At 44.6% G+C, this 23,657-nt stretch overlaps 2 protein-coding genes across 2 annotated transcripts; one reads left to right on the plus strand and one right to left on the minus strand.

Moving 5' to 3' along the window:
- Window positions 1–410: 410 nt before the first annotated feature.
- Window positions 411–14,429, minus strand: LOC119315461 (dihydrolipoyllysine-residue acetyltransferase component 3 of pyruvate dehydrogenase complex, mitochondrial-like). Its single transcript, XM_037590085.1, has 9 exons — window positions 14,292–14,429; window positions 2,270–2,355; window positions 2,099–2,174; window positions 1,927–1,994; window positions 1,777–1,843; window positions 1,606–1,701; window positions 1,428–1,530; window positions 894–989; window positions 411–806 (listed from the first exon to the last, which is right to left on the minus strand). The coding sequence occupies exons 1-9, from the start codon at window positions 14,427–14,429 to the stop codon at window positions 736–738; spliced, it is 801 nt and encodes a 266-aa protein (XP_037445982.1). The 3' UTR covers window positions 411–735.
- A 5,444-nt stretch (window positions 14,430–19,873) lies between these two features.
- On the plus strand, window positions 19,874–20,557 carry LOC119314959 (agamous-like MADS-box protein AGL80). Its single transcript, XM_037589639.1, has one exon. The coding sequence runs from the start codon at window positions 19,874–19,876 to the stop codon at window positions 20,555–20,557; it is 684 nt and encodes a 227-aa protein (XP_037445536.1).
- The last annotated feature ends 3,100 nt before the right edge of the window (window positions 20,558–23,657 follow it).

Consider the following 23,657-nt stretch of genomic DNA (forward strand, 5'->3'; position numbering starts at 1 on the left):
CACGGCATGCGTCGGATGGCTCACGAGCTCGAGGTAGATGGAGGCGAAGCGGGTGAGGGCGGGTACGCGTGGAGCGTCCCCGTACGGGTAGCAGGCCAGCCTCCAGCAGTGGCCGCCGACGGTGGCCATCGGCGAGTAGACGCGGACCAGGCCCTGGCCCATGGCTCGGTGGCTGTGTGCCTTGGAGCTGATCTCGAACGCCATGAAACCAGAGCTCGACATTGCCGATGGACGGATTGATGCGCTGCGCAGAACCGTGGTGCCTCCGTCGGAATAAATAGGTGGCTTAGCACGCTTGAAATCACAACCGGCTTGATGGAATTGATGGCAAAGACGAACCATTGATGGATTTCTAATCCGTACAGGGTTAGGTAGCTGTTTCTTCCAAGATGACTTATTGTTCCGAACCATTTACTGAGCCTCCTGGTTAAGTTTGCGTGTATATTAGGAAAAATGCAAATCCTATAATCAGGAGTTTCTCTGGCAAAAAATGAGCTCAACAGGCCATGCAAGTCCAACCTACATCGATCAGGTCATTCATGGGAAGAAACAGAAGGTAAAACGAACAGAAGACGTTTCAATCCAAAAAAACAGGTCATCCTGTGTGTTCGCTTGCTGGCTCTGTGCTCTTGACTGTGGGTTCCATGAGACCGCGCCCAGGTTATGTAAAACGGGACAGCACCGTTCTGTGCATTATTCAAGAACTCGACAAGAATAGGCTTCATCCTCCTAACTTTACAGGAACATTGTGGTCGGGTTCTCGATGTAGCCCTTGAACGCTTTCAGGAATTCCGCCCCAATTGCACCTACAGATAAACATCATTATTTGTTGATTTCCCACCCACATTTCAACTGACTCACGATTTATATTTCACAAAAGATTAAGAGGGTACCATCAATAACCCTGTGATCGCAGCTCATTGTTACTGACATGTAGGAACCAAACTCGTACTGACCATCCGCGCTGCCTGGTATCACCCTCTTCTCAGCTGCTCAAAAAAAAGTATCAGGTAAGCACTGAATAAATCCCTATGGGAGGACTAAGGACATCACAAAATGAATAATGGATCAAAGTAGCAGAAACTAGATCTAACTATGCTACAAAGTAGAATACAGAAACAAAAAGCACAGAACATTAGGACAATGTTCAAGTCCTGCCTACAGAACTAACTGAAGGTTACTCAGAAGTAAGAACGGACTAGGATATAGAATGCCAAAGTAAAGGATCATGCAATTGTCTAGGTCAATGTACTGGGCTTCCAATAGCAGGTTCTGGTAAAAGGTCGACAGGACTATGTTATCCATAACAATGGTAAAATACTGACAAATGCCAAACTGTTATGTACACAATGCAAACTAAGTAGCAACAACATTTTTGTGGCCAACGTATTGGCAGTACATGACGAAAGTGTAACACGGCTTCTTACCAGAACCAATGGCCAAGATTGCTGACTGAGGAGGATTTATAATAGCACAGAACTGTTTAATTCCAAAAGGACCTCCCAAGTTTGATACTGTGAACGTGCCACCCTGAAACAGAGAACGAAAATGGTCAATGAAAAATGTTGTTGATTTCATACTTATCATCTACTATGCGATAAATACCTCGTAATCTTGTGGTTTTAAGCTGTTATCCCTTGCTCTTTGAGCCAACTGCTTCACCTCCTCACCGATTGTACCAAGTCCCTTCTTGTCTGCATCCTGCACCACAAGTAATAAGTTAAGAGAACGGGGGAAAATGCACAAAACTGAACTAGCTAGCTTTGACTAGCTTACCCTAACTACTGGAACAAACAATCCATGCTCAGTTTGTACAGCTACATTTATGTTCACATTGTGGTATCTGCATGAGATGTACATTTGTCATATCACATTTCTTGCCAATATAATTTGAGTGACAGGTATAAATGCTCCGTAGGAACTCACTGGCGAATAAAATCATTCATCCAAGAACTGTTGCACTCAGGGACCTTTCGAAGAGCCAAGGCTGCAGCCTGCGCAGAACGTAGAGGTAAATTTAAAACTGGAGATCACAGAATCCACATGAGCCCAATACGACTTACAAGGCAACAACGTACGTATAAGAACCGGTGAGTACCTTTATAACAAGGTTGTTAATAGATATCTTCTTTCCACCAGATGCTTCCTGCAGTGGGTTCAGTTCCCCTCGTAACCTGTAGCACAACAAAATGAAAAACTCTTCTTTAGACAAAAGTTCGGTACTAAAATTATCCACTGCAAGTTTTACAAAATCAGGCCTGAAACATACTTGATAAGTTTGTCGACACGTGTGTCAACTGTCAAGTAGTAATGTGGGATGGTTTGATTAGAAGCTAGGAGGCGGTTTGCAGTAACCTGAAAAGAATAAGAGTTAAAACACTACAAGGCAGATAGGATCAACGAAAAAAAGTCTCAGCGGCATTTTTCAATGCTGAAACAGGGTAAAAATAGAAACTGGCACTGGGCTCTGGGTTAATAGGTTAGTCCCAAAAATGATATAAAAGTGTATAATAAAGCCCATAAACATTCAAAACAGTAGATAATATAGCATGGAGCAATCAAAAATTATAGATACGTTGGAGACGTATCACGCACCAGCCCATTAGGGGTTGGTTCCCACGCCACTTCAGCCCATGGGGCCCTCCGGGATAGGTGGCCCCACCCGGTGGACCCCCGGGACCCTTCTGGTGGTCCCGGTATAATACCGGTGACCCCCGAAACTCTCCCGGTGGCCGAAACTGGACTTCCTATATATAAATCTTTACCTCCGGGCCATTCCGGAACTCCTCGTGACGTCCCGGATCTCATCCGGGACTCCGAACAACTTTCAATTAACCGCATACTAATATCTCTACAACTCTAGTGTCACCGAACCTTAAGTGTGTAGACCCTACGGGTTCGGGAGACACGTAGACATGATCGAGATAACTCTCCGGTCAATAACCAACAGCGGGATCTGGATACCCATGTTGGCTCCCACATGCTCCACGATAATCTCATCGAATGAATCACGATGTCGAGGATTCAATCAATCCCGTATACAATTCCCTTTGTCTATCAGTATGATACTTGCCCGAGATTCGATCATCGGTATACCGATACCTTGTTCAATCTCGTTACGGCAAGTCTGTTTACTCGTTCCCGTAACACATCATCCCGTGAACAACTCCTTGTTCACATTGAGCTCATTATGATGATGTCCTACCGAGTGGGCCCAGAGATACCTCTCCGTCATACGGAGTGATAAATCTCAGTCTCGATTCGTGCCAACCCAACAGATACTTTCGGGGATACCCGTAGTGTACATTTATAGCCACCCAGTTATGTTGTGACGTTTGGCACACCCAAAGTACCCTTATGATATCCGAGAGTTGCACAATCTCATGGTCTAAGGAAAGGATACTCGACATTAGAAAAGCTTTAGCAGACGAACTACACGATCTTGTGCTATGCTTAGGATTGGGTCTTGTCCATCACATCATTATCCTAATGACCTGATCCCGTTATCAGTGACATCCTATGTCCATTGTTAGGAAACCGTAACCATCTATTGATCAACGAGCTAGTCAACTAGAGGCTCACTAGGGACATGTTGTGGTCTATGTATTTACACATGTATTACGATTTCTGGATAACACAATTATAGCATGAACAATAGACAATTATCATGAACAAGGAAATATAATAATAACCATTTTATTATTGCCTCTAGGGCATATTTCCAACAATCTCCCACTTGCACTAGAGTCAATAACCTAGTTACATTGTGATGAATCGAACACCCATAGAGTTCTGGTGTTGACCATGCTTTGCACGTGGAAGAGGTTTAGTCAACGGATCTGCGACATTCAGGTCCGTATGCACTTTACAAATCTCTATGTCTCCATCTTGAACATTATCATGAATGGAGTTGAAGCGACGCTTGATATGCCGGTCTTCTTGTGAAACCTGGGCTCCTTGGCAAGGGCAATAACTTCAGTGTTGTCACAAAAGAGAGTCATTGGGCCCGACGCATTGGGAATAACTCCTAGGTCGGTAATGAACTCCTTCATCCAGATTGCTTCATGTGCTGCCTTCGAGGCTGCCATGTACTCTGCTTCACATGTAGATCCCGCCATGACGCTTTGCTTGCAACTGCACCAGCTGACTGCCCCACCATTCAAAATATACACGTATCCGGTTTGTGACTTGGAGTCATCCAGATCTGTGTCCAAGCTAGCATCAACGTAACCCTTTATGACGAGATCTTCATCACCTCCATAAACGAGAAACATGCCGGGATTACTTTGGTACCTTCCCACCAAACTTACGGCAAGGTTTACATCAGGTCTGGTACACAACATGGCATACATAATAGACCCTATGGCCGAGGCATAGGGGATGACACTCATCTTTTCTCTATCTTCTGCCGTGGTCGGGCATTGAGCCGTGCTCAGTCTCACACCTTGCAATACAGGCAAGAACCCCTTCTTGGACTGATCCATATTGAACTTCTTCAATATCTTGTCAAGATACGTGCTTTGTGAAAGACCAATGAGGCGTCTCGATCTATCTCTATAGATCTTGATGCCTAATATGTAAGCAGCTTCTCCAAGGTCCTTCATTGAAAAACACTTATTCAAGTAGGCCTTTATGATTTCCAAGAGTTCTATATCATTTCCCATCAAAAGTATGTCATCCACATATAATATGAGAAATGTTGTAGAGCTCTCACTCACTTTCTTGTAAACACAGGCTTCTCCATAAATCTGCGTAAACCCAAACGCTTTGATCATCTCATCAAAAACAAATGTTCCAACTCCGAGATGCTTGCACCAGCCCATAGATCGAGCGTTGGATCTTGCATACCTTGCCAGGGTTCTTAGGATCGACAAAACCTTCCGGATGCATCATATACAATTCTTCCTTAAGGAAACCATGAAGGAATGTCGTTTTGACGTCCATTTGCCATATCTCATAATCATAGAATGTGGCAATTGCTAACATGATTCGGACAGACTTCAGCTTCGCTACGGGTGAGGTCTCATCGTAGTCAACCCCTTGAACTTGTCGATAACCCTTAGCGACAAGCCGAGCCTTATAGATGGTTACATTACCATCCGCGTCTGTCTTCTTCTTAAAGATCCATTTATTTTCTATGGCTCGCCGATCATCGGGCAAGTCAGTAAAAGTCCATACTTCGTTTTCATACATGGATCCTATCTCGGATTTCATGGCTTCAAGCCATTTGTCAGAATCCGGGCCTGCCATCGCTTCTTCATAGTTTGAAGGTTCACCATTGTCTAACAACATGATTTCCAGGACAGGGTTGCCGTACCACTCTGGTGCGGAACGTGTCCTTGTGGACCTACGAAGTTCAGTAGCAACTTGATCTGAAGTTTCATGATCATCATCATTAACTTCCTCTCTAGTCGGTGCAGGCACCATAGAAACATTTTCTTGAGCTGCGCTACTCTCCGGTTCAAGAGGCAATACTTCATCAAGTTCTACTTTCCTCCCACTTACTTCTTTCGAGAGAAACTCTTTCTCTAGAAAGGATCCATTCTTGGCAACAAAGATCTTGCCTTTGGATCTGAGGTAGAAGGTATACCCAATAGTTTCCTTAGGGTATCCTATGAAGACGCATTTTTCCGATTTGGGTTCGAGCTTTTCAGGTTGAAGTTTCTTGACATAAGCATCGCATCCCCAAACTTTCAGAAACGACAGCTTAGGTTTCTTCCCAAACCACAATTCATACGGTGTCGTCTCAACGGATTTCGACGGAGCCCTATTTAAAGTGAATGTGGCAGTCTCTATAGCATAACCCCAAAATGATAGCGGTAGATCGGTCAGAGACATCATAGATCGCACCATATCCAATAGAGTGCGATTACGACGTTCGGACACACCATTACGCTGAGGTGTTCCAGGCGGCGTGAGTTGTGAAACAATTCCACATTTCCTTAAGTGCGTGCCAAATTCGTGACTCAACTATTCCCCTCCATGATCTGATCGTAAGAACTTTATTTTCCTGTCACGTTGATTCTCAACCTCACTCTGAAATTCCTTGAACTTTTCAAAGGTCTCAGACTTGTGTTTCATCAAGTAGACATGTCAATATCTACTGAAGTCATCAGTGAGGGTGAGGACATAACGATAACCACCACGAGCCTCAACACTCATCGGACCGCACACATCGGTATGCATGATTTCCAATAAGTTGGTTGCTCGCTCCAGTGTTCCGGAGAACGGAGTCTTGGTCATTTTTCCCATGAGGCATGGTTCGCACGTGTCAAATGATTCATAATCAAGAGACTCCAAAAGTCCATCTGCATGGAGTTTCTTCATGCGTTTGAAACCAATGTAACCAAGGCAGCAGTGCCACAAGTATGTGGGACTATCATTATCAACCTTACATCTTTTGGCATTCACACTATGAATATGTGTAACATCACGCTCGAGATTAAATAAGAATAAACCATTAACCAGCGGGGCATGATCATAAAACATGTCTCTCATATAAATAGAACAACCATTATTCTCAGATTTAAATGAGTAGCCATCTCACATTAAACGAGATCCAGATACAATGTTCATGCTCAAAGCTGGTACTAAATAACAATTATTGAGGTTTAAAACTAATCCCATAGGTAAATGTAGAGGTAGTGTGCCAACGGCGATCACATCGACATTGGAACCATTCGCGACGCGCATCGTCACCTCGTCCTTCACCAGTCTCCGCTTATTCCGCAGCTCCTGTTTTGAGTTACAAATATGAGCAACTGCACCGGTATCAAATACCCAGGAGCTACTACGAGCGCTGGTTAGGTACACATCAATAACATGTATATCACATATACGTTTGGTATTGCCGGCCTTCTTATGCGCTAAGTACTTGGGGTAGTTCCGCTTCCAGTGACCGTTTCCCTTGCAATAAAAGCACTCAGTCTCAGGCTTGGGTCTATGCTTTGGCTTCTTCCCGGTAACTGGCTTACCGGGCGCGGCAACTCCCTTGTTGTCCTTCTTGAAGTTCTTCTTACCCTTGCCTTTCTTGACCATAGTGGTTTTATTCACCATCAACACTTGATGTTCCTTTTTTATCTCCACCTCCGCTGATTTCAGTATTGAATATACCTCGGGAATGGTCTTTTCCATCCCCTGCATATTGAAGTTCATCACAAAGCTCTTGTAGCTAGGTGGGAGCGACTGAAGGATTCTGTCAACGACCGCATCATCCGGGAGATTAACTGCCAGCTGAGATAAGCGGTTGTGCAACCCAGACATTTTGAGTATGTGCTCGCTGACAGAACTATTCTCCTCCATCTTACAACTATAGAACTTGTTGGAGACTTCATATCTCTCGACCCGGGCATGAGCTTGGAAAACCATTTTCAGCTCTTGGAACATCTCATATGCTCCGTGCTGCTCAAAACGCTTTTGGAGCCCCGGTTCTAAGTTGTAAAGCATGCCGCACTGAACCAAGGAGTAATCATCACTATGCGACTGCCAGGCGTTCATAACGTCTTGAGTTGCTGGGAAAACAGGTGCATCACCTAGCGGTGCTTCAAGGACATATGCTTTCTTGGCAGCTATGAGGATAATCCTCAGGTTACGGACCCAGACCGTGTAGTTGCTACCATCGTCTTTCAGCTAGGTTTTCTCTAGGAACGCGTTGAAGTTGAGGGCAACATTAGCATGGGCCATTTGATCTACAAGACATATTGCAAAGTTTTAGACTATGTTCATGATAATTAAGTTTATCTAATCAAATTATTTAATGAACTCCCACTCAGATAGACATCCCTCTAGTCCTCTAAGTGATACATGATCCGAGTCAACTAGGCCGTGTCCGATCATCACGTGAGACGGACTAGTCATCATCGGTGAACATCTTCATGTTGATCGTATCTTCTATATGACTCATGTTCAACCTTTTGGTCTTCCGTGTTCCGAGGCCATTTCTATACATGCTAGGCTCGTCAAGTCAACCTAAGTGTATTGCGTGTGTAAATCTGGCTTACGCCCGTTGTATGCGAATGTTAGAACCTATCACACCCGATCATCACGTGGTGCTTCGGAACAACGGACCTTAGCAACGGTGCACAGTTAGGGGAAACACAATTCTTGATATTTTAATGAGGGATCATCTTATTTATGCTACCGTCATTCTAAGAAAATAAGATGTAAAAACATGATAAACATCACATGCAATCAAATAGTGACATGATATGCCCAATATCATTTTGCTCCTTTTGATCTCCATCTTCGGGGCGCCATGATTATCATCGTCACTGGCATGACACCATGATCTCCGTCATCATGATCTCCACCATTGTGTCTTCATGAAGTTGTCTCGCCAACTATTACTTCTACTACTATAGCTAACAGTTAGCAATAAAGTAAAGTAATTACATGGCGTTTTCATTGACATGCGGGTCATACAATAAATTAAGACAACTCCTATGGCTCCTGCCGGTTGTCATACTCATCGACATGCAAGTCGTGATTCCTATTAGAAGAACATGATCAATCTCACACATCACATATATCATTCATCACATCCTTTTGGCCATATCACATCACACGGCATATGCTGCAAGAACAAGTTAGACGTCCTCTAATTGTTGTTGCAAATTTTTACGTGGCTGCTATAGGTTTCTAGCAAGAACGTTTCTTACCTACACCAAAACCACAACGTGATATGCCAATTTCTATTTACCCTTCAAAAGGACCCTTTTCATCGAATCCGATCTGACTAAAGTGGGAGAGACAGACACCCGCTAGCCATCTTATGCAACTAGTGCTTGTCAGTCGGTGGAACCTATCTCACGTAAGTGTACGTGTAAGGTCGGTCCGGGCCGCTTCATCCCACGATGTCGCCGAATCAAGATAAGACTAGTAACGCCAAGTAAATTGACAAAATCGACGCCCACAACAACTTGTGTTCTACTCGTGCATAGAAACTACGCATAGACCTAGCTCATGATGCCACTGTTGGGGATCGTAGCAGAACTTAAAATTTTCTACGCATCACCAAGATCAATCTATGGAGTCATCTAGCAACGAGAGAGAGAGAGGAGTGCATCTACATACCCTTATAGATCGCGAGCGGAAGCGTTCAAGAGAACGGGGTTGATGGAGTCGTACTCGTCGTGATCCAAATCACCGATGATCCTAGCGCCGAACGGACGGCACCTCCGCGTTCAACACACGTACGGAGCAGAGACGTCTCCTCCTTCTTGATCCGGCAAGGGGGGAGGAGAAGTTGATGAAGATCCAGCAGCACGGCGGCGTGGTGGTGGAAGCAGCAGGATTCTAGCAGGACTTCGCCAAGCGCTACTGGGAGGAAGAGGTGCCGCGGGAGGGAGAGGGCGAAGCCAGGGCTTAGGGTGCGGCTGCCCTCCCTCCCCTCCACTATATATAGGGGCTAGGGGGCACATGCCCCCTTGGAGATCCCATTTACAGGGGGGGCCCTCGGGGCGGCGGCCCCCTTAGGGTTTCCAACCAGGGGGCGCATGCCCCCTCGGGGGCAATGGCCCCCTAGGGTTTCCAACCCTAGGCTCCTTGGGCCCTTGGGTGGGGCGCACCAGCCCACCAGGAGCTGGTTCCCACGCCACTTCAGCCCATGGGGCCCTCCGGGATAGGTGGCCCCACCCAGTGGACCCCCGGGACCACAACTCTCCCGGTGGCCGAAACTGGACTTCCTATATATAAATATTTACCTCCGGACCATTCCGGAACTCCTCGTGACGTCCGGGATCTCATCCGGGACTCCGAACAACTTTCTGTTAACCGCATACTAATATCTCTACAACTCTAGCGTCACCGAACCTTAAGTGTGTAGACCCTACGGGTTCGGGAGACACGTAGACATGACCGAGACAACTCTCCAGTCAACAACCAACAACGGGATCTGGATACCCATGTTGGCTCCCACATGCTCCACGATAATATCATCGAATGAACCACGATGTCAAGGATTCAATCAATCATGTATACAATTCCCTTTGTCTATGGTATGATACTTGCCCGAGATTCGATCATCGGTATACCGATACCTTGTTCAATCTCGTTACGGCAAGTCTCTTTACTCGTTCCCATAACACATCATCCCGTGAACAAATCCTTGATCACATTGAGCTCATTATGTTGATGTCCTACCGAGTGGGCCCAGAGATACCTCTCCGTCATAAGGAGTGACAAATCCCAGTCTCGATTCGTGCCAACCCAACAGATACTTTCGGGGATACCCGTAGTGTACCTTTATAGCCACCAAATTACGTTGTGACGTTTGGCACACCCAAAGTACCCTTACGGTATCCGGGAGTTGCACAATCTCATGGTCTAAGGAAAGGATACTTAGGATTGGGTCTTGTCCATCACATCATTACCCTAATGATGTGATCCCGTTATCAGTGACATCGTATGTCCATGGTTAGGAAACCGTAACCATCTATTGATCAACGAGCTAGTCAACTAGAGGCTCACTAGGGACATGTTGTGGTCTATGTATTCACACATGTATTACGATTTCCGGATAACACAATTATAGCATGAACAATAGACATTATGTTGTAACTCAAGACGTAAATGACTCGCTCACAATTAATATTTTTTGGGAGTTTCTGTATTTATAGGAATAGAGGCTCGCGACGGCAGAGTAAAAGTTCTAGATTACTTTTCGAGGGGGGGCTGTATTTATAGGAACTAGCACAAATGCCCGTGCGTTGCAACGGGAGAAACAAACTCACACGCCGAACATGACTCAAAGACCCATGCAGGCCCACATCCTCTACCCCAGCCATGTAGTTGCTTATCGTCCTTCCACCCTCAGTGGTCGTGGTATCCACCTGATCACAATGCACCCGAACATATGCCAAGGCGATGAGTTCAAGCATTACACGACACACTTGTCATTGAACCGCGCTAGCATAGTGAAATGTTTAAAACTAATCTCGTTGACCTAGACATGAGGGCCGCCTTGCGCGAGCTACACCATGCACCTGGTCCATATGTACACCGACCCTCATATGCCCTCTCGCTTCTGAATCAATGTTACAGACTCGCCCTCTCGCTTCTGAATCAATGTTACAGACTTGTTTCATTGGAGGGGGTGGGGGATGGTCCGCACGTGTCCATGCATCCTTCAAGGAAAGGTCATGTGCTTCACTGTGGAGCAAACACCACATTCTGAGTCCTCATACGTCGGATAGCCGTGGATGATCACATGTCACCACCAAGCAGCATGAGAGGTAGACGGTGAGGGTTAACCCTTTCCAGCCGCCACCATCGATCCACATCTAGCTACTCATCCGATCCGATTCGTCGCAACCTGATTGAACAGCAATAATAATAACAAAATGGTTAAAGCGTTCAAAGCAGTAAACCCAAGGGATGGAGAGGTGCACGGTCAGGGTTAGCCATTTCTTCGCTTTCAATTCGACTTTGATTCCGACTTGATGTGTATAGTATTGTACGTACACACTGATAACATATTTTCATTTTGCTCTTGAGAATTAAGAAAAATACTAAACCAAAACATTAATTTTTACAGGTACGCATACACATCTACGTACAGATACCAAGCCAGTGGCAGTGATACAAATCAAAGAGTTCCTAATCAACTGTCCTGAGCGCAAAGCAGCCTCACCTTTCGCACACCATGGTGAGCCAGACTCACTTTTCTTTGATATCCATCAATGTCGTGATCGATTCCTACAATATCCTATGAACTTCCAAGACAAAACCAAATCCTGTGTAAATGTTTCTTTCATGGAATATAATAGCAAATGAGATCACGAGAAGATGTGCTACTAAACTGCACCGATAAACAAAGACGGTATCCACTGTAGTGCATGGTATTAGACATGCTCTTTATAAACTCTCATCTAAATTATTTCTCATAGCTAGTGAGGCAAGATTGGGTCAATCGATTCGCAGATAGCATATATATCTCCAGTCCTATAGCATTCAACATCTAACGTTTCTGCGCCTGAATCATATCGGTCACAATCCAGAAAAGTTTCAGAAATTGTCCATTGCTGAAGAACAGCATGCGGATTTAGTTACTGAAATTCTTTCACTACATTGCAGAATCATCCACAAGCAATCAACCAAGCGTTGTAGTCATTGGCAGGTCGATTAGTAGGTAATCTGATGATCTAATATGGCGTATAATCTGGGTGGGACCATGAAAACTTCTCAAGAGAAGTAGTATAGTTGAAACATCAGAATAGACATGAGGAGAACATTACACTTTCATACATCAGACAACTACAACAATAGCTTGACTGAGTTAGTCAAGCACATGTTAAGTTTGTTGTTTTGACAGCAAGCCTACACAAAGAGTAAGAGGCGCAGGATCATAGTAGGCATGGTTATTAACAAAGCAGAAACAACATGATTTATTTAACCATAAATTGGAATTTTCACCACAACAGCTATATAATTTCTCCAACAGCATACATATAGCAAAGCTTTCACACCTATGAGACCTGGGACCACACTGTAAAACCTGACCAAGTACTGTGTTACCAGAAAAACCAAATCCCTGCCGTTGTCACACTTTTCAAACTTGTAAGATTGCTAACCTTTCGGGTTATTCCTCTGGTTGGATGCTAGTCAAATCTTCGATTGAAATTTTCCGCTAAGCTGAAAAACAACAGAAATAATATATAAAATACAATGTAGAGTTCCACAATATCTGAATCAACCTAGTGTGTGCTTGAAAGGGAGGTACATTTGAAAAATAAGGAAGCAACAACCAAGTGTTAAACTACAACCAATTTATCTCCAGACAAATAAATTAGTAAGCTCGGATTCATACAAAAAATTTATTGGCTATGTTCTGTAAGCTGTTTTCTGCCAAGAAAAAGTGTGAGAGTTTCAGCATTGTTTCAAAACTGTAATTGATCAGCGGCAAGTTCACTGCATAATTAGGATGCAGAGATGATGTTGATTAGTGCATGTCCGTACTGATTGTACCTGGCTACAGTACGTTGGTAGTACTAATGGATACCCATAATACCAATCATGGGTGGCATTGGATTCTGACTCATTGCTGAAGTTTGCCTGGAAGTGCAATGGAGTACTTTACCCAATTGATACAACATTTGGTTAAGCCTATCAGTATGAAAATTAATAGTGCATACCAAGCAGCAGTTCTAAATTCAGCAGTCAAAGAAAGTGTTTAGACATGCTAAATTAAGTATGCACACTTTATTTCTTAGCGTACACGCTAATTAGACCGAAGCGCGCGTGTCGTGCAACATCCACCGTAACGATAACTGGTCCACGTGCTTCGCCAGGCCCTCGCTCCTCTGCGGAAAAATAATAGTAACATGTTACGGCCAGCACACACTAATTAACATAGCGCGACCATGCATGGGAACATCGCCCAGCCCGACTGTTAGTTCCTATCATCAGTAATTGTGCATGTAGGAAGTAGTAGTATGGTTTAGTTTAGCCCTTGTGTAGTAGCATGATTCAGTTTAGCCCTTGCCTATAGACCTAAATCAAATTTGGAACAGACAGGATAACAGATGTAAACTCGATCAAAGGGTCTATCGAATTTTCAGAGATGTGTTTTATCAGACAACAAACAAGCAGTCTGCAATAACTTTGCTAATCATGAAAATAAGAAATCTTATATATGTTCTTCATCGAGCTTCCTTTTGCATCAAGGTTTCTGCATGCCACAGTAGTAAAATCAGGTCAGGGCAAATTCTAAATATAAGAAACAGCAGAATATCCAGTGCTATTGTACTATTGACAAAACCAGCAAAATTTCATAAGCCAGTTTATTCGAAGATTACTAATTTAGGCTGCTTGCACTTTGGTTGCTCACAAAATATGAACTGGCTCCACTGCCTTGTAAATTTCAAATTATTTTCAATATAAGCATAACATCCATGGTTCAGTTACCAAAGATAGTATATAGACCTGACCTAAATTTTTTTAAAAATATATCCAGTTTCTCATAGAGAACGCACCTAAGTTCTTTTTGCAAGGCCATGTCCACATACAATTTCTCAAGCTTCTGAACCCCGAGTTTCCTGACTTGTAATTCTTTGTAGGTGGAAGCTGTTTTCTGACATACATATTGTGGCTAAATATTGATTAACCCTGGTTGAATACATAGTAATGATCCTAAGTCATTACAGAGAAAAAAAAGTATGTAGAAAAATAAAGTTCAGTAGTAAAGAAAAAAAGAGATATACTTGTACTAATTGTACTTTGAGAGGATGAGTTTGATGATGAACACATGTGACTCACAAATCGGATTAATCGAGCTCAAGGAGCGGGCGGGCCACCTCCTTAATCACCGCCGCCACCTTCGTCTTCAAGTCAGCCTCCGTGGAGCCCACAAGCTCCACCCCCTTCCACCGCTGGCACCAGCGTAAACATTTCCGTCCCGCCGCGACGCACACAACCACCACTATCTTCCCCATAGCCGTGCCTAGATCCCAACCAAGGATTGATCAATCAGCCCCGAATTCTCACACGAATTTTGTTTTGGATCTGAGAGACCCACTTGAATCGGTGGAGATCCTTGATAGAGGGCGGGATGGGGTAGGGCAGAGCTGACGGCAGCGAGGTAGGACGGAGGAGGCTGGGCAACCGCATACATGGGGCGGCGGCGTGGGGGCTGCGCATGATGGGAGAGAGGTGGCTAGAAGAGGAGGAGAACGTGACCCTGTCCTAAGGATGGCAGTTTTACCCATGGGTACGGGTACCCGCGGGTACCGTACCTGCATGGGTAGGGTATGGGTAGACTTTTATACCCATGGGTAGTACCCATACCCTACCCGTTAAGTCATGGGTAGGGTACGAGTATAGCCTTGTACCCGCGGGTATACCCATACCCTGCCCAGTTGTGAACTAATGTTAACATATTGTCAATTAGTCATGTGACTCATCTACTCCTATTGACTTATGAGTATGTTTGTGATTTTTATATTTTGAGAGTGGTCATGTACACATCTGCCTTGTTATTGAGCTGAGATAACTGATATTTTTGTCAAATGTGCTATCACTGAGTGTAAAATTGTGAACAGTTTATGTACTATTTGTTCTACCCGCTGGGTACCCAATGGGTACGGGTACCCGTCGGGTATGGGTATGGATAAAGTTTCATACCCATGGGTACGGGTATGGGCAGAATTTTTTACCTACTGACTATACGGGTATGGGTATGGCATTGCTCTACCCTGCCCATACCCTACCCATTGACATCCTTACCTTGTCACGTGTGCGTGCGGGATCGACGGCCCAATGACAGATTTCTCATCCCCAAATTAGTACCACCTCGTTTATATTACGATTTTGTCCATGCAAATTATAAAAGCTTATTATGACATGAGAAAAAACATATTCTCACGGTGAACCCGACAAAGTCAATCTGTGCTTTATTATTAGGGAGAGATTTGCAATGTTGGATTCCCATTAGGGGGAGTCCCAAGGGCCCCACAAGCTCACATGGCGCGTGATTGCTTGTATCTGCATTGGTATTTCCCCGAAGAGGAGAGGATGATGCAGCACAACAAAGGTAAGTATCTCTCTTAGTTATGAAATCAAGTTTATCAATCCAGTAGGATAACCAAGCAACACTATGTAAACAGCACCTGCAAACAGACCACAAAAACTTGCAACCCAACGCGTAAGAGGGGTTGTCAATCCCTCCTCAGTATTGAGATAGATTAAATTGTATGAGATTTGATAAATAGATCTAACTAAAACACAAAATAAAATAAATAAATAAAAATTGCAGCAAGGTATTTTTGGATTTAATATGATAGGAAATAGACCTGGGGGCGTAGTTTTCACTAGAGGCTTCTCTCGAGAAAATAGCATACAATGGGTAAACAAATTATGGTTGGGCAATTGATAGAAAAGCGAATAATCATGACGATATCCAAGGCAATGATCATGTACATGGCATCACGTCCAATATTAGTAGACCGAAACGGTTCTACATCTATTACTATTACTCCACACATCGACTACTATCCAGCATGCATCTAGTGTATTCAGTTCGTGGAAAAATGGAGTAATGCAATAAGAACGATCACATGATGTAAACAAGATCTATTCATGTAGGAATAGGCCCTATCTTTTTATCCTTAATAGCAATGATACATGCGTGTCATGTCTCTTTCTATCACTGAGATTGAGCACCGCAAGATCGAACTCATCACAAAGCACCTCTTCCCATGGCAAGAAATATCAATCTAGTTGGCCGAACCAAACCAAAATTTCGGAGAAGAAATACGAGGCTATAACAATCATGCATAAAAGAGTTCGGCAAAGACTCAAATAATATTCATGGATAGAATTGATCATAAACGCAAAATTCATCGAATCCCAACAAACACACTACAAAAAGTCATTACATCAAATAGATCTCCAAGAACATCAAGGAGAACATTGTATTGAAGATCAAAAAGAGAGAAGAAGCCATCGGCTACTAGCTACGGACCCATAGGTTTGTGGTAAACTACTCACGCATCATCCCAGGGAAACAAGGATGATGGAGAACTCCTCAGTGATCGTTGACCCATCCGACAGAGTGCCGAAAAGGCCTCTAGATTAGATCTCATGGTTCTGGAACTTGCGGTGGCGGAAATTGTTTTCTCTCGACTCCCTTAGCGTTTTGGGATTTTAGAGTATTTATAGAGACAGAGGTCGGTGGAGTGGGTGCCTGTGGGCTCCACTACCCACCAGGCCGTGCCCTGGTGCCTAGTGGGCCCCATAGGCCCCCTTTGGTGCACTTCTTGGGCCTCCTGGGTGTCTTCTGGGCAGAAAAAATTCTCCAAAAAGTTTTGTGGCATTTGGACTCCGTTTGGTATTGATATTCTGCGAAGTAAAAAAATAGCAAAAAACAGCATGTGGCTCTGGGCACTATGTCAATAGGTTGGTCCCAAAAAAAATATAGAACACTTGATGTATGTCTTGCATGTGCTTATCTGTGGTGACAATGGGATATTCACGTGACCTACTTGATGTATGTGTTGGTCCCAAAAAAATATAAAGTTGCTAGTAAATGAATATAAAACATCCAAAGTTGATAATATAACAGCATGAAACAATAAAAAATCATAGATGACTTTCAAGACGTATAAGCGTGCCCTAGGGTGGCACGCCCCCTGAGCTTGTGGGCCCCCTAGGCACCTTCTGGCTCCCCCTTGAAGCTTCCTGGGTCTCTTTCTGTCGGTTGAGAACGACACCTATGGGATCACAGAATCCCTACTACGGTTAGCGGGGCGCGGGGTCATGAGAAGAGCGGATCTAACAGGTAGCACACGGTTCGTTTATCCAGGTTCGGGCCGCGAGGATGCGTAAAACCCTACTCCTGCTTTGGTGGATTGTATATTTGTGTTCTTGAGCTAGCTATGGGGCGTGAGGAGCTCCAAAAACCCGAATCCTCCTTCTGGTCGCCTCGGGCCTCCTTTTATAGAAAAAGGGGTTGACACAGTGGCATACAGGAGGTGGAAAGGGTACAGCCATGCGAGGTTATCCCTCGCATTACATGACAAGGCGCATTTAATGCGTCTTGCTTAGGTGTCCTTGCTTTATCGGGGACGGGGGGAGAGATCTGTCTCGTCCGTCGCCGCTCCTTCTTGTGTCGACACGCGCCCTGGCCAGCGACGCCTGCGATGCCACGTAGGTAGGCAGGCAGGTGAAGTGGCGCGGTGGTGGGTCTTCACGAAGATCTGCATGCCGCCACGCAGGTGCCTGCCCAGCTGGTTGGGTCGGCAGCTGCATGCATGCGGTGGTGGAGGTTTAGTCGGCGTGGGCCTGATGGTGGCCCTGCGGGTGTCCTCGGTAAGGGCCTTGCCGGGGCCCCGGCAAGGGGCTTGCCGGGGCGCCCGCTGTCATCCCCGGCGAGGCGCTTGCCGGGGGCCTTGTGGTCTTCCTCAGCTGGGATCCCGCCAAGGGTTGTCGTCTCCTTAGTGCGTATCTGATCTTGAATTTCTTCACAAAGATCTGCATGCCGCCACGGGGGTGTCTCCCGAATCCTTGCCCTTTGGGGGCAGTGGACTCAAGGGTGATTTGCTCCGTAGGCGCGGGACGAGTCGCCGCGGCAAGGGTCTTGCCAGGGCTGCTAGAACTGTCTCCTGGCAAGGATCTTGCCGGGGGAGTCTGCTTCGTCCCCTTTGCTCTTTGTGGTCTTGGCCTTGGCGTCGTAGTTCTCTTGAGCTTCGGTCTTACCCTGGCTCACCTCCCTTGCCTTGCTTGGTGTGGCGGTGCCCGTGGCTCAGACTGCCCGTGCACAGTTATAGGGGTACAAAAAGTGTACCCCTCTTTTTGTACACCGACAGTTTCCTTCCATAAAAAATAGTCGTAAATTTTTATTGTGGTTGACTTTGTTTGGTATGCTTTTTCTGCCAAATGAAAAATATTTTTAAAAATAGGAACTTGCACTGGGCACTATATTAATATGTTAGTCCATAAAAATGTTATAAAAGTGCATCAAAACCATACAAGATTGATGTAGATATAGAATGAATACTTCATAAATTATAGATACATTCGAGACGTGTCAATTCCCATGTGCAATTCCTTTTGCTTCGCCATGCTTTAAAAAATCCTGTGGTGAGATATATTGGTATCCCTGTGAGTCAAACACATGCTTACTATACCAGTCTTTGTGTTACCGGTTTTGTTCTTTTTTCTCATTCTCGTATTTTGGCATCCACGTGAACAAATCATGTTGTGTCTAGCCAGACAATGATGGATACTGTCACACCTAGAGGGCCCTAAGACTATCTCTCCTCATTGTAGGAGCAAATCGCCTATTACACCTAGAGATATATCTAGTCCATCATCATAGGTTTTTCATAAACCTATAAGTTGTTGTTATGATCACCCTATTACAGTTGACGTTAGAACAACCGAAAAGTGCATCAACCAGTATGGAGTGACTCGATACTCTCATGGTCTAAGGAATTATGGATACATTAACTTCCCATGTTATGACTATAGACTTATGACAAAATCATCTCCTAGTACAAAATCCAACTTGGGTCAATTCAACACAAGTGTTCTTCTAACATCGTGCCCTCAATATTGCTGGCACGATCGTTTAGAAAAATAGAACCATCATGCAACACTTGAACTAGTCCTAGAGGCAAGACAAGGAATCTATTTTAACGTTTATATTTTTACACGTTCATATGAGTTTTCCTCTTAGCCTCTTAGTTATTGTAGACTCGAGAGCCATAGTAGTTATAGCACGGAACGTAAACATTTGTCATAAACTTGGAAATAAATAATACAATTATTATTGCCTCTAGGCTATTTTTTCAACATCATTATCAAGGCAAATACATATGCGATACAAACATAATCATTTGCAGACGGTCAAGGAAAAATGTCCTTCAAATAGTTAGCTTAAGTTCCGGGCTGCAGTTTGTCTGTGCGCCAATGGCGCAATAGGTCATCTAGTAAGAGTGATACTTCATGGATATTTCCTTAACATTTTCAAAAAGGAATGGACACTCGATGTGATTATCTATATTTTCAATAAACATTCAACTTAGGATAACATTAAATTAAAAAATTGGCAATATCTTGCTAAAATAGGAATGTCCTACTAGTAAAGATGCATGTAGAAACCTTCCATATATGTTCTCCTTCGATCTACAAGAAATTTCGTATTGATTGACGAAATCTACGGTTTTAGGAAGTAAATCTAAAATTTTAAATGGACACCAAATTTACAGCTGGCCACAATTAAGATCAGCCTCCAGATCTATCAGATCCTCCATTGGCATGGTTATAGCGTCCTCATCCTCGTAGATCCTCCACTATAAATCCACGCCACATACCTTCGTTTTCAACTCACCCAAACAAGCAATTTTCCTTCATTTGCAGATTTTTCCCTCACTTGACAATGGCTCGCAAGAAGGTGGCCCTTCGGTACATCCGCAATAACTCGGCGTGGCGCAATGCCTTGAAGAAGCACACTAAGATCCTGATGAAGAAGGCAGGCGAGGTGGCCGCCATGCCCGATGCTAAGGCATGTGTGGTCGTGTATGGCGAGGGCATGGCGGTGCCAGAGGTGTTCCCATCCCATGGCGAGGCAGTGGCTATCCTGAATCAGTTCAAGAGCATGCAAGAGGCGGCACGGCTAAAGAAGACGATGGACCAAGAGAGCATCCTCCGTGAGCGTATCGTACAGCTCCAAGAGCAGGTCCAGAAGGCTAGACGCGAGGAGCAGGACAAGCACACCAAGATTCTCCTATATAAGGCCTTAAAAAGTGGCCACTTCCCAGACAACATCGAGGAGCTCACAGCCCTGGGCTCGAAGGTGGACTCTATCCTCAAGAGCCTGAGTGAATGCACCACAAAAATGAGTGGGCAGCCACCAGTCGACCAAGCCCAGGTACCATACGTCACCAATGGCAGGGGCATGGGGCCTCCAATTATGTATCAGGCACCACCACAGCAACAGGAGGGTTGTCTTAACACTATGAGGTTCGAAAGGGCCCCTACCACCGTGATCTACGATGGTGACCATACTTGTGGCTATGACGGCAACAACGATGTCTTCTCTCGTGGCCACATGAATATGTAAGCTGGTAGACGAACTCTACATGTAGCGCATGACTAGCTACATAGTCATCATCTCTTTAATTTTAGTTTTGGCATGGCCAATAAGATGCATGGATGGCATCGTCAATAAGATGAGACATTTGGTCTCAATCTTGCTCTTTGAGCAAAGACAATTTTATTTTACTCTTTTAAATTTTTATTATGGATATCCCCCATGCTCTATTTGTTTTATCAGTTGGTTGCAACTTTTAGGTTGTACCTACTCTTTATGTCAACATATTTTGTCAAGCATGCTTTTGCTCGAGAAAAATGATTTTTTTTCCTCTTAGTATTGCATCAAACGATCCAACCATGCATGAAGTGCTACCTCCCAGTTTTGGCATACCTTGGTGCACATCGCCTATACAAAACCATAATGATTCTAGGAAAACTAGAGCACATTAATTGTTTGATGCAAAAAGTCTCATGTACTAAAAGATTTATGATGCTACATTTCATTTTAAGAAAATGTAGGTATGACATTGAGCGCCAGGATAATGGCTTCTATCGGGTGCATGTTGTGATAGAACATCGTACATATGAATCCACTCCGGGCATTGGTGTGATAACCCACAAGTATAGGAGATCAATTGTAGTTTTTTCGATAAATAAGAGTGTCAAACCCAAGGAGGAGCCAAAGGTAGAATTTATATTCTCTCCAAGTTCTATCGACCACCGATACAACTCTACACACACTTAACATTTGGTTTACATAGAACAAGAAAAAAAACTAGTAGTACTTTCTAGTGTAAAGGGATAGGTTTACAAGATAATAAAGAATGTGAAAATAAAAGTTAGGTGTTGTTTTACTAAAAGTACAATTAGGTTAGTATAGCGAGTGTGGAAAAGTGGTGGTAGGATTTGCGGAATTGTCCCTAAAGCAATTGGCTAAGTTACTAGACTGATAGCAAGTTTTTATGTGGGAGAGGCCACCGCTAGCATGTCATCCCTTACTTGGAATTCTATGCACTTATGATTGGAACAATTAGCAAGCATCCGCAACTACTAAAGTTCATTAAGGCAAAACCCAACCATAGCATTAAGATATATTGGTCCCCCTTCAGTCTTGCCCTCCAATGCATAGTCCTATCAACATACAACTAACCCTAAGGTCTGATCCACACGCGCGTTCATATGATGAGCACCAAAGGACAGCAACATAACCACAAGCAAATTAAACCAATCATAGCAATTCACCAATTAACTCAATGGACAACAAAAATCTACTCAAACATCATAGGATGGCAACACGTCAATAGATAATAATATGAAGCATAAAGCACCATGTTCAAATACGGGTACCGCGGGTTGCGGGAGAGTGGACCGCTAAATATAGATGAGGGAAGGTGATGGAGGTGTTGATGAAGATGACGGGGTTGTTGGAGTAGATCGCTGTCACACGAACACGATGATTGCCCCGGCGGTGTTCCGGTGCCGCTGGGAGAGAGGGGAGAGAGCCCCCCTCGTTCTTCTTCTTCTTCTTTGCCCTCCCCCCTAGATGGGAGGAGGATTCCCCCTCTGGTCCTTGGCCTCCATGGCTCCCAGATGGCAGGAGCCCCCCTCCCCCCGAGATTGGATCTCTCTCTCTCCGCTCTCTTCTGTTTTTCGTTCGTGTTTTCTGGCCCTTCGCCATTTCTTAAATTCCCGGAGATCCTTAACTCCGATTGGGCTGAAATGTTAACACAATTTTCTTCCAGATATTATCTTTCTTGCGGCAAAAGAAGGGCACCAACCACCTTATAGAGGGCCCACAAGCCTGCCAGGCACGCCCTAGGTAGGGGGGCATGCCCCATGGGCTTGTGGCCCCCTCGAGCATCATCTTGCATTGATTCTTTTCCCATATATCATATATATTCCAAAATAAATCTCGGCAAATTTTTATTATGCTTGGACTTCGTTTGATATGGATATTCTGCAAAACAAAAAAACATATAACAAACAGGCATTGGGCATTGGATTAATATATTAGTCCTAAAAATAATATAAAATATTGCCAAAAGTATATGAAAGTTGTAGAGTAATGGAATGAAACAATCAAAAATTATAGATACGACGGAGACGTATCATGGTGCACCTCAATGTGCAAGTCATTCCATGGAGCTACTTGCTAGAGAGGTGGGAAGAAGTAACAAGAACAAACATGGATGGCGTTGTGGACCTTCTCAGCTTTGGACTCCCCTCAGAAACTGAGGGTGTAATACACCAGGGTGCTCCATAGGGAGCTCGACAGCATAGCTACCACGAGGTCCGGAGGGCCTGCCAAGGAGTTAGTGACAGGAGGGAGCTCGGAGGGCTGGATAGGCATTTAAAGGTTTTCTTGGCACCCAAGTCAACACGGTGATGGCCAAGATTGGATATGCCTCCTATAAAACCCTAACCACCACCGTGTATATAGGTGGAGGCTACGGGGCTCTCGATCCCATCTACCTCTGTATCCATCATCCCATCTCCCATTGTAATCCCTTGTACGAGGTATACCCACCCATGAATACAAACACAAAGAAGGATGTAGGGTGTTACTCCTTCCTGGAGGCCCGAACGTCGGTAAACTCTCTGTGTAACCTACGATCTAGTACTTCCGGACATGTTTGCTACCCTACCGTGTGTGTAGTTTGGACTATCCACTGTCAGTTGGCGCGCCAGGCATAGGCTACGTTGGTCGGAGAATGAACCCATATCGGCTAATTATACATGCCCGACGACTTCATGTTGAGCAAGACCTTCACCTTTGGCTCCTTCGAGCTTGAGGTCGGCGATTGAGGGTTGCTCTACGATGTGATGCCCCCTCCCGTCATCGACTACATCCACTTCGGGAACATCGAGTTCCTGTTCAACCAGCACGCCGACACCACAGCCATCCACGCCTCTCCATAAGTAGTTGCGAAAAGGCGCATGAAGCTAAGTCAGCCTCGAGGTGGCTGGACCTTCATGAACCCAACGGCCCACCCAAACAATTGATATCAACGTGATCTTCCCGGCTGTGGAAACGCACTGGCCTCAGAAGCTCTCCCGGCGCGGGGTCTACGTGACTGTGTTGACCCCAACCGACCTTAAGGAGTGGTCTGATGCCACAATCTCCTTCG

Source organism: Triticum dicoccoides, chromosome 6A (genome assembly GCF_002162155.2).
Source record: "Triticum dicoccoides isolate Atlit2015 ecotype Zavitan chromosome 6A, WEW_v2.0, whole genome shotgun sequence".
Lineage (NCBI taxonomy): Eukaryota > Viridiplantae > Streptophyta > Magnoliopsida > Poales > Poaceae > Triticum > Triticum dicoccoides.

What these genes read in the sequence shown, in the direction of transcription:
- LOC119315461 (XM_037590085.1), bottom strand. Translation starts at nt 14,429, where the DNA reads ATGGGGAAGATAGTGGTGGTTGTGTGCGTCGCGGCGGGACGGAAATGT. An exon ending in TTAACAACCTTGTTATAAAG is followed by an intron (nt 1,995 to 2,098) that starts GTACTCACCGGT and finishes CGTTCTGCGCAG; the next exon opens with GCTGCAGCCTTGGCTCTTCG. An exon ending in TGTTTGTTCCAGTAGTTAGG is followed by an intron (nt 1,702 to 1,776) that starts GTAAGCTAGTCA and finishes CTTGTGGTGCAG; the next exon opens with GATGCAGACAAGAAGGGACT.
- LOC119314959 (XM_037589639.1), top strand. Translation starts at nt 19,874, where the DNA reads ATGGCTCGCAAGAAGGTGGCCCTTCGGTACATCCGCAATAACTCGGCG.